This window comes from Nerophis lumbriciformis, linkage group LG26 (assembly GCF_033978685.3).
Source record: "Nerophis lumbriciformis linkage group LG26, RoL_Nlum_v2.1, whole genome shotgun sequence".
In the NCBI taxonomy this organism is placed as follows: domain Eukaryota; kingdom Metazoa; phylum Chordata; class Actinopteri; order Syngnathiformes; family Syngnathidae; genus Nerophis; species Nerophis lumbriciformis.
In genome coordinates, this window is record NC_084573.2 from 6909722 (window position 1) to 6921819 (window position 12098).

The 12098-nt window shown below is 42.6% G+C and overlaps 1 protein-coding gene across 1 annotated transcript in view; it reads left to right on the forward strand.

The window, feature by feature from the left end:
• Positions 1-6201: 6201 nt before the first annotated feature.
• The window catches only part of LOC133623526 (uncharacterized), a 92648-nt gene continuing 86751 nt past the window's right edge, over positions 6202-12098 (forward strand). Inside the window, exon 1 of the mRNA XM_072916119.1 lies at positions 6202-6684. Within this exon, the coding sequence (XP_072772220.1) occupies positions 6564-6684 (121 nt within the window). The 5' untranslated portion in view covers positions 6202-6563. The remainder of the gene's footprint in view (positions 6685-12098) is intronic.

The window sequence follows — 12098 nt, forward strand, 5'->3', positions numbered from 1 at the left end:
AAAAAAATTGCGGCTCCCATTGTTTTCTATAATTTGCGAAACTGGTCAAAATGGCTCATTGACTGGTAAAGGTTGCCGACCCCTGGTCTAGTCTCTTACGTGAATGAGATAAATAATATTATTTGATATTTTACGGTAATAATTTCACACATAAGTCGCTCCTGAGTATAAGTCGCACCCCTGGCCAAGCTATAAAAAAAATTGCGACTTATAGTCCGAAAAATACGGTAAGTGGAGTATTGTTGGTGGTTTTTGGATATTTTGTTAGAGGGCTTTAAGGGCACAATAGAGAACTCACATTACCTGTAATGTTAGCCGCCTTGTACTACCAGTTTTTACTATTTAGAATGCACCGTAAAGAGATGGTAGTGTTTTTGACTCACATAAGGAATGTGAAGGATGGGCAAAAAGACCCCAAAAAGCGCAGTTCCTTTTTAATAAAGCATATTATTTTAAAAAGCAAGTATATCTCCAACGTGTTGGACCCTGGATGAACATCTGTTACAAACATTGTATTAGGGGCGGTATGGCTCGGTTGGTAGAGTGGCCGTGCCAGCAACTTGAGGGTTCCAGGTTCGATCCCTGCTTCTGCCAACCTAGTCACTGCCGTTGTGTCCTTGGGCAAGACACTTTACCCACCTGCTCCCAGACCCACCCACACCGGTTTAAAGGGGAACATTATCACAATTTCAGAATTGTTAAAACCATTAAAAAATCAGTTCCCAGTGGCTTATTATATTTTTCGAAGTTTTTTTCAAAATTTTACCCATCACGCAATATCCCTAAAAAAAGCTTTAAAGTGCCTGATTTTAACCATCGTTATATACACACCCGTCCATTTTCCTGTGACGTCACATAGTGAAGCCAACACAAACAAACATGGCGGAAAGAACAGCAAGCTATAGCGACATTAGCTCGGATTCAGACTCGGATTTCAGCGGCTTAAGCGATTCAACAAATTACGAATGTATTGAAACGGATGGTTGTAGTGTGGAGGCAGGTAGCGAAAACGAAACTGAAGAAGAAACTGAAGCTATTGAGCCATATCGGTTTGAACCGTATGCAAGCGAAACTGATGAAAACGACACGACAGCCAGCGACACGGGAGAAAGCGAGGACGAATTTGGCGATCGCCTTCTAACCAACGATTGGTATGTGTTTGTTTGGCATTAAAGGAAACTAACAACTATGAACTAGGTTTACAGCATATGAAATACATTTGGCAACAACATGCACTTTGAGAGTGCAGACAGCCCAATTTTCATCAATTAATATATTCTGTAGACATACCCTCATGTCAGCAGGCCAGGGAAGCTAAGGTCGATATTCTTTTCTTGATCATCTTCGGGACGGTGTGAGCCAAGACATCCAGGGAGTTTAGCTCGTCGTCTGTGGGAACAAACTGCCTGCCATTGTTTGCCGTGCTAGCGAGGTCCTTTGTCCCTGAATTGCTCACACACTCCGGCAGATTCAATGGGGGTCTGGCGGCAGATTTCTTTGACTTTATCGTTGGAAATGCATCTGCTTTGAGTGTCGCAGGATATCCACACATTCTTGCCATCTCTGTCGTAGCATGGCTTTCGTCGGTAAAGTGTGCGGAACAAACGTCCAATTTCTTGCCACTTTCGTATCTTTGGGCCACTGGTGCAACTTGAATCCGTCCCTGTTCGTGTTGTTACACCCTCCGACAACACACCGACGAGGCATGATGTCTCCAAGGTAGGGAAAACAGTCGAAAAAAACGGAAAATAACAGAGCTGATTTGACTCGGTGTTTGAGAAAATGGCGGATTGCTTCCTGATGCAACGTCACGTTGTGACGTCATCGCTCCGAGAGCGAATAATAGAAAGGTGTTTAATTCGCCAAAATTCACCCATTTAGAGTTCGGAAATCAGTTAAAAAAACATATGGTAATTTTTCTGCAACATCAAGGTATATATTGACGCTTACATAGGTCTGGTGATAATGTTCCCCTTTAAAAATGTAACTTAGATATTGGGTTTCACTATGTAAAGTGCTTTGAGTCACTAGAGAAAAGCGCTATATAAATATAATTCAATTCAAGATGATATGTGGATGTTGTGCTTACTTGGAATGTGATGAAGCTGTGAGGACTCAGGTGGTTTGTCGTCATGCTCTTCAGTCTTCACAGAGACAACAGTCAGTGGAAAGTTGGTGAGATCAGCCTCCTCCTGCCCTAGAAGACACTCTCCCTCCTGAGTAAGCCGGAGATCCTCCTCTTCTTCTTTAATGTGGGGGAGCTGTGGATCCTCCTCCCTCGAAGAGGAACTCACCCCCTGCTGCTGAGGGGGACCTTCTTCTTGACGACCGTTCATCTGTTGGACGTCTGCAAGGCAACACAAACAAACTTTAGCTTAAGCAAGTCAAATATGATTTTGTCTATCAAATTAAATATTTTACAAGTGGACTGAAATAAGATGTTCTTCCAAACATGGAATTAACATACTTATATAACATACTGATTTGGTGTAATTGATCTTGTTTTCTACATTTACATGAATTATTGTTACAAGATGAGCAGCTTTTTACAACAAATAGCAAACATCATGCTGGGATTTTAATATACACTATATTGCCAAAAGTATTTGGCCACCTGCCTTGACTCACATAAGAACTTGAATTGGCATCCCATTCCTAACCCATAGGGTTCAATATGATGTGGGTCCACCTTTTTTTAGCTATTACAGCTTCAACTCTTCTTGGAAGGCTGTCCACAAGGTTGCGGAGTGTGTTTATAGGAATTTTCCACCATTCTTCCAAAAGCGCATTGGTTGAGAAGGCCTGGCTCTCAGTCTCCGTTCTAATTCATCTCAAAGGTGTTCTATCGGGTTCATGTCAGGACTCTGTGCAGGCCAGTCAAGTTCATCCACACCAGACTATGTCATCCACGTCTTTATGGACCTTGCTTTGTGCACTGGTGCACAGTCATGTCGGAAGAGGAAGGGGCCCGCTTCAAACTGTTCCCACAAGGTTGGGAGCATGGAATTGTCCAAAATGTTTTGGTATCCTGGAACATTCAAAGTTCCTTTCACTGGAACTAAGGGGCCAAGCCCAACTCCTGGAGCGGGCCCCTTCCTCATCCAACATGACTGTGCACCAGTGCACAAAGCAAGGTCCAAAATGATAGATAGATAGATAGATAGATAGATAGATAGATAGATAGATAGATAGATAGATAGATAGATAGATAGAAATTGTTGCGTTTTGACCAGTTGTTCCTCCCAGGGAATTCAAGTTGCTGGTCACTCCCAAGCTCTTTTGATGACACATAAAGCTGAGTAGAAGAACCACCAGAGACAGAATAGGTATTTTGTAATTTTATTTCCAAAGCCTTTGGAAATAAACTTGAGACCAAATCCCGTACAGAAGTGCTCACTCGCACAGCTAAAATGGTCTAACCTCACATACGGAAAACTTCTCTTCTATATCGTCTCTCTTCCCCCCATCCTCCTTGTCCCATCCTCCTTGTCCCTTCCTCCACAGCTGGGCAAATGGAAAGATAAGAGAAAGGGATTTATTGCTACTCCCCCCTCTCTCACCTCACTCCAGGTCCCTTTTGTTTATTATCTAAAGTCGGTTTTAGACGAGAAGCAGAGAAGATCTCCCCCTTCACATTCTTAAAAGTTGGCACACAGTACTTGCAGACAACCAAAAGATAACGAATAAAGAACACTAGCTGTTTTGTAATATGACTATGAAAATAAAGAAGTAACACACAAATATGGATATATCTAATTATCTGCCTCCGTCAATAGATAGATAGATAGATAGTGTCGGAGGCAGATATTTACATATATCCGTATTTAAGTGTTACTTCTTTTATTTCATAATCATATTACAAAACAGCTAGTGTTTTTCTTCCAATTGTGGTCTTTTGGTTGTCTGCAAATACTGTGTGCTAACCTTGAGTGAGGAATGTAAGAAAGAGAGATACTCCTTTCTCTTATCTATCCTTATGTCCAGGTGCGGATGACAATGGGCATGTGTTTGGGCTGGAGGGACAAGACTGCGAGGGTGGGAGGGTGAGAGACTTGATAGGGGAGAGGGTTTTTCATTGGGGGGGGGCAGACCATCTTAGCGGCGCGATTGAATGTTCTATGCTGGACTGGTCTCAGTATATTTACAAAGCTTTGCAAATATATTACAAAATACCTATTCTGTCTCTGGTGGTTTTTCTACTCAGCTTTAAGTGTCGTAAAGAGCTTGGGAGCGACGGCCAGAAACTTGAATTCCCTGGGAGGAACAACTGGTCCAAACGCAACAATAGATAGATAGATAGATAGATAGTACTTTATTGATTCCTTCAGGAGAGTTCCCTCGGGATAATTAAAATTCCAGCAGCAGTGTACAGAATTGAGATCGAATTTAAAAAGTATAAAGTAAATAATGGGGGTATAAATGGAAACAAAATAGAAAAATATTACAATAAGAATAAAAATAAAAAGCAACAATGAGAATACAAATATAACAGTAAAATAAGAATATAACAAGAGACATGGATGACAGAGTCTGGTGTGGATGAACTTGACTGGCCTGCACAGAGTCCTGACCTGAAGCCGATAGAACACCTTTGGGATGAATTAGAATGGAGACCTTCTCGACCAACATCAGTGTGTGACCTCACCAATGCGCTTTTGGAAGAATGGTGGAAAATTCCTACAAACACACACCGCAACCTTGTGGACAGCCTTCCCAGAAGAGTTGAAGCTGCAATAGCTGCAAATTTTGAATTTCGCGCGACATATCCTGCTGAAAACGTCTCGGTATGATGACGTCAGCGCGTGACGTCGCGGATTGTGGAGGACATTTTGGGACAGCATGGTGGCCAGCTATTAAGTCGTCTGTTTTCATCGCAAAATTCCACAGTATTCTGGACATCTGTGTTGGTGAATCTTTTGCAATTTGTTCAATGAACAATGGAGACAGCAAAGAAGAAAGCTGTAGGTGGGAAGCGGTGTATTGCGGCCGACTGCAGCAACACAAACACAGCCGGTGTTTCATTGTTTACATTCCCGAAAGATGACAGTCAATCTTTACCATTGGCCTGTGGAGAACTGGGACAACAGAGACTCTTACCAGGAGGACTTTGAGTTGGATACGCAGACGCGGTACCGTGAGTACGCATGCAGCTGCGGCTTCCAAACATTTGATCGCTTGCCCGTACGTGCGTGCCGCTATGTGCATGTCACGTACGTAACTTTGGGGACTTTGGGGAAATATATGTGCTGTATGAACTTTGGAGAGGTGAACGGTACTTTGGGCTGTGGGATTGAGTGTGTTGTGCAGGTGTTTGAGTTGTATTGGCGGGTTATATGGACGGGAGGGGGTAGGTGTTTGTTATGCGGGATTAATTTGTGGCATATTAAATATAAGCCTGGTTGTGTTGTGGCTAATAGAGTATATATATGTCTTGTGTTTATTTACTGTTGTAGTCATTCCCAGCTGAATATCAGGTCCCACCCGCCTCTCACAGCATCTTCCCTATCTGAATCGCTCCCACTGCCCTCTAGTCCTTCACTCTCACATTCCTCATCCACGAATCTTTCATCCTCGCTCAAATTAATGGGGAAATCGTCGCTTTCTCGGTCCGATTCGCTCTCGTTGCTGGTGGCCATGATTGTAAACAATGTGCAGATGTGAGGAGCTCCACAACTTGTGACGTCACGCTACTCGTCTGCTACTTCCGGTACAGGCAAGGCTTTTTTATCAGCGACCAAAAGTTGCGAACTTTATCGTCGATGTTCTCTACTAAATTCTTTCAGCAAAAATATGGCAATATCGCGAAATGATCAAGTATGACACATAGAATGGACCTGCTATCCCCGTTTAAATAAGAAAATCGCATTTCAGTAGGCCTTTAAAAGTACAATACGAAGATGTTCCTTTCTACCAACATATATTTAATAATGTTAAGCGTGACTGTAATTTATAGAAAACACAGTTAAAATGTTAAATAATACAATATAATTCTCATTGAGAACATTTAATTGCTCAAAATAACGCTTGCATTTGTTACATAGGCCTGCTAGCATGCTAACGATAGCATGTTAGCTTCGAACAACATGTCAGGTAAATAACATAAATAATGTAAAAAATATATATAATTGACATTACCTCATTAGTTGCTTGCACTAAAGTAGAGTCAAATATATTATTCCAATTGTTGCACCAGCAACTCTTAAATGTGACTTTTTGTTCCGTGGCTTGGCGGAGCAAGTGTGCACCGTTCACTATTGTCCCTGGGAAACACGTGTTCCGCGCACATCTGTTCCGCGGTTGAGAACAGGACGAATACAAATAAGATGGCGTTTGACCCAGAAGGCGTTGTTGTGGTTATTATATTGTATTGATCTTAATCGGAACGCACATGTACACTTATATGTCGTTTAAAATAGAGTACACGTCGTTAGTGATTGTATTTGGATACATTAGTAGTACATCGTGGTAGCTTAGATTGCTACTTAGCTTAGCTTGTTGGCTGCTAACAAAGACAAAACACATCGCGTTTTAGTGTGAGTGTAAAGTGTTGTGATTGTGTGAAAATGTGCGAAAGAACGATAGCAGAGTACGAGGAGGAACTTTGTCCAACAAAAGAGGAGAAGGAGCGACATCGTCAACTGCGTGTTGTTGTCAAAGAGCCTAATGTTGTGTTACACCCAGCAGGTATGTTTATTTTCAATCAATCAATCAATGTTTATTTATATAGCCCTAAATCACAAGTCTCTCAAAGGGCTGCACAAGCCACAAGACATCCTCGGCACAGAGCCCACATAAGGGCAAGGAAAAACTCACCCCAGTGGGACGTCGTTGTGAATGACTATGAGAAACCTTGGAGAGGACCGCATATGTGGGTAAATATTGTGAAAGTCCAGTCCATAGTGGATCTAACCTAATATTGTGAAAGTCCAGTCCATAGTGGATCTAACATATCAGCGAAAGTCCAGTCCACAGTGGATCCAACATAATAGTGAGAGTCCAGTCCATAGTGGATCTAACATAATAGTGTGAGAGTCCAGTCCACAGTGGATCTAACATAATAGTGAGAGTCCAGTCCATAGTGAATCCAACATATCAGCGAAAGTCCAGTCCACAGTGGATCCAACATAATAGTGAGAGTCCAGTCCATAGTGGATCCAACATATCAGCGAAAGTCCAGTCCACAGTGGATCCAACATAATAGTGAGAGTCCAGTCCATAGTGGATCTAACATAATCGTGAGAGTCCAGTCCACAGTGGATCTAACATAATAGTGAGAGTCCAGTCCACAGTGGATCTAACATAATAGTGAGAGTCCAGTCCATAGTTGATCCAACATATCAGCGAAAGTCCAGTCCACAGTGGATCCAACATAATAGTGAGAGTCCAGTCCATAGTGGATCTAACATAATAGTGTGAGAGTCCAGTCCATAGTGGATCTAACATAATAGTGAGAGTCCAGTCCATAGTGGATCTAACATAATATTGTGAGAGTCCAGTCCATAGTGGATCTAACATAATATTATGAGAGTCCAGTCCATAGTGGATCTAGCATAATATTGTGAGAGTCCAGTCCATAGTGGATTTAACATAATAGTGTGAGAGTCCAGTCCATAGTGAATCTCACATAATATTGAGAGAGTCCAGTCCATAGTGGATCTAACATAATATTGTGAGAGTCCAGTCCATAGTGGATCTGACATAATATTGTGAGAGTCCAGTCCATAGTGGATCTAGCATAATATTGTGAGAGTCCAGTCCATAGTAGATCTAACATAATAGTGAGAGTCCAGTCCATAGTGGATCTAACATAATAGTGAGAGAGTCCAGTCCATAGTGGATCTAACATAATAGTGTGAGAGTCCAGTCCATAGTGGATCTAACATAATAATGTGAAAGTCCAGTCCATAGTGGATCTAACATAATATTGTGAGAGTCCAGTCCATAGTGGATCTAGCATAATATTGTGCGAGTTCAGTCCATAGTGGATCTAACATAATATTGTGAGAGTCCAGTCCATAGTGGATCTAACATAATATTGTGAGAGTCCAGTCCATAGTGGATCTAACATAATATTGTGAGAGTCCAGTCCATAGTGGATCTAACATAATATTGTGAGAGTCCAGTCCATAGTGGATCTAACATAATATTGTGAGAGTCCAGTCCATAGTGGGGCCAGCAGGGGTTCATCCTGAGTGGAGACAAGTCAGTAGTGCGGTGACGTCACCAACTGAGTGGTCAACCCCGGGTCCCGACTTTGAACAGCTAGCACTTCATCTGTGGTCCCCTAATAACCTCTCCACGCAGGAGAGGGGGGCAGAGCAGACAAGAGACGGCAGATCAACTGGTCTAAAACTGTCCAGTTCCACTCTAGCTAATCTCAAACACGCAGTACTCAATGTCAGATGTTTAAGTGATAAATCGCTTTCAATAAATAATTGTCGTTCTTTTTCCGAACTCCACATATGTGGGTAAATATTGTGAAAGTCCAGTCCATAGTGGACCTAACCTAATATTGTGAAAGTCCAGTCCATAGTGGATCTAACATATCAGCGAAAGTCCAGTCCACAGTGGATCCAACATAATAGTGAGAGTCCAGTCCATAGTGGATCTAACATAATAGTGTGGGAGTCCAGTCCATAGTGGATCTAACATAACAGTGAGAGTCCAGTCCATAGTGGATCTAACATAATAGTGAGAGTCCAGTCCATAGTGAATCCAACATATCAGCGAAAGTCCAGTCCACAGTGGATCCAACATAATAGTGAGAGTCCAGTCCATAGTGGATCTAACATAATAGTGTGGGAGTCCAGTCCATAGTGGATCTAACATAATAGTGTGAGAGTCCAGTCCATAGTGGATCTAGCATAATATTGTGAGAGTCCAGTCCATAGTGGATCTAACATAATAGTGAGAGTCCAGTCCATAGTGGATCTAACATAATAGTGAGAGAGTCCAGTCCATAGTGGATCCAACATAATAGTGAGAGTCCAGTCCATAGTGGATCTAACATAATAGTGTGAGAGTCCAGTCCATAGTGGATCTAACATAATAGTGAGAGTCCAGTCCATAGTGGATCTAACATAATATTGTGAGAGTCCAGTCCATAGTGGATCTAACATAATATTATGAGAGTCCAGTCCATAGTGGATCTAGCATAATATTGTGAGAGTCCAGTCCATAGTGGATTTAACATAATAGTGTGAGAGTCCAGTCCATAGTGAATCTCACATAATATTGAGAGAGTCCAGTCCATAGTGGATCTAACATAATATTGTGAGAGTCCAGTCCATAGTGGATCTGACATAATATTGTGAGAGTCCAGTCCATAGTGGATCTAGCATAATATTGTGAGAGTCCAGTCCATAGTAGATCTAACATAATAGTGAGAGTCCAGTCCATAGTGGATCTAACATAATAGTGAGAGAGTCCAGTCCATAGTGGATCTAACATAATAGTGTGAGAGTCCAGTCCATAGTGGATCTAACATAATAATGTGAAAGTCCAGTCCATAGTGGATCTAACATAATATTGTGAGAGTCCAGTCCATAGTGGATCTGACATAATATTGTGAGAGTCCAGTCCATAGTGGATCTAACATAATATTGTGAGAGTCCAGACCATAGTGGATCTAACATAATATTGTGAGAGTCCAGTCCATAGTGGATCTGACATAATATTGTGAGAGTCCAGTCCATAGTGGATCTAACATAATAGTGTGAGAGTCCAGTCCATAGTGGATCTAACATAATATTGTGAGAGTCCAGTCCATAGTGGGGCCAGCAGGGGTTCATCCTGAGTGGAGACAAGTCAGTAGTGCGGTGACGTCACCAACTGAGTGGTCAACCCCGGGTCCCGACTTTGAACAGCTAGCACTTCATCTGTGGTCCCCTAATAACCTCTCCACGCAGGAGAGGGGGGCAGAGCAGACAAGAGACGGCAGATCAACTGGTCTAAAACTGTCCAGTTCCACTCTAGCTAATCTCAAACACGCAGTACTCAATGTCAGATGTTTAAGTGATAAATCGCTTTCAATAAATAATTGTCGTTCTTTTTCCGAACTCCATTGTATGTTTTTAACTGAGACATGGCGCGACGAAAACACCGCAAATGCAGTTATGATTGAAGCTGGTCCCCTCACTGTGTTTGAGACTGGACAAGACCAGAGGTTCAAGTGTGACGTGTATTTTCCACAGATGAGCTTGTATGTACGTACGCTTGAAGAGTCGTTTGTAACGTGACATTGATGCTCTCGCAGAGTGTTTTGGCCATCTGCTTCATCTCTAAACATTGGAACTAATTAACTAGCCTCTCAACGACATTTACATGATCTTGGGTTTGGGGGAACCTGCTTGTCTTGATGGAGCGGTTGTTGCTGGACATACGACGGATTCTTGGGAGAAGGAGTGCCGCGTGCCTGGCGACCCTTTCAGTCGAGGACGTGAAGATATCCACCTATTCGTAATCAAGACAACAGGACATCTCCTGATTGGAGTAAGCATTGCTCTAGTTTGTCGACAAATTGGAAGTTGCTGGCGGTCTTCAAAGTACCCCAAAGCTGCCACGAATGATTGGAGGATGCGGGCAGAACTGTGGACACTCTTGTGATTTGGATAACACCGGACTGTCTGCCCTGCAGGATGAATTTGAGGACCAGTCATAGACAATTTAGAGTGAAAAGCAAATTTTATTTTCACTCGCATACAAAACATTCTAACTTGGATTGTTTCCCTGGCTTCGAGACTCTCCCGAAGGACAGTGCGGCGAAGACACAACAAACTCCCTTCTTGTCTCTCATGGACACACACCTGTTGTTGTTGACTAAATGTGTTGATGACGTCACTTCCACCAGGATGGTAGCCCTCTGCCCGATTAAGAAACCCTGGTTGAATGCTGAGGTGGAAGCTCTGCTGAAAGCTAGGAAGGCTGCGTTCAGTGCAGGTGAGACATCAGCACTCAGACTGGCGAGGTAAGGCATCGCGAGGGCCAAAGCCACATATGCCCAAAAAAATCCAGGGTCACTTGAACGCCAACGACCCCCGGAACATGTGGAAGGGCATTATGTGCATCCCTAACGACAACATCAGGGATGCACAATGCCCAGGGGACAACCCCCTCACCCAACACCAGACTCACCCCACCACCAGGTGACACACCCCTCAGTGTGACCACAGCAAACGTGAGGAGGACCCTTCCAAGGATCAACCTCCCCAAAGCTGCAGGTTCCGACAGCATCCCAGGGTGGGTACTGAGAGACTGTGCACACCAGCGGTCTGAGGGGCTGACATACATCTTTAAAGGGGAACATTATCACAATTTCAGAAGGGTTAAAACCATTAAAAATCAGTTCCCAGTGGCTTATTTTATTTTTCGAAGTTTTTTTCAAAATTTTACCCATCACGCAATATCCCTAAAAAAAGCTTCAAAGTGCCTGATTTTAACCATCGTTATATACACCCGTCCATTTTCTGTGACGTCACACAGTGATGCCAACACAAACAAACAGCAAGGTATAGCGACATTAGCTCGGATTCAGACTCGGATTTCAGCGGTTTAACACTGTCTGATTAGATAATTACTAACAACTATGAACTAGGTTTACATCATATGAAATACATTTGGCAACAACATGCACTTTGAGAGTGCAGACAGCCCATTTCAGGCACGCAAAGAACATATATTTTTCCACGATTTCAGCACTCAGGTTAACCATACCTAAATAGACACAAAATACTGCATTACACAAGACTACCCGAATGTACTCGAATGATTGAAAAAAATAAATGTTTTTAAGCTAAATTATTGGTAAACACAGTTTATGTATAATAATTTACGTAAAACCGCGAGTAATGAATAAAGTTTTCATCAATTAATATATTCTGTAGACATACCCTCATCCGCTCTCTTTTCCTGAAAGCAGATCTGTCCAGTTTTGGAGTTGATGTCAGCAGGCCAGGGAAGCTAGGGTCGATATTCTTCTGTTGATCATCTTCGGTGGCATAAGGGACGGTGTGAGCCAAGACATCCAGGGGGTTTAGCTCGCTCGTCTGCAGGAACAAACTGCCGCCATTGCTTGCCGTGCTATCGAGGTCCTTTGTCCC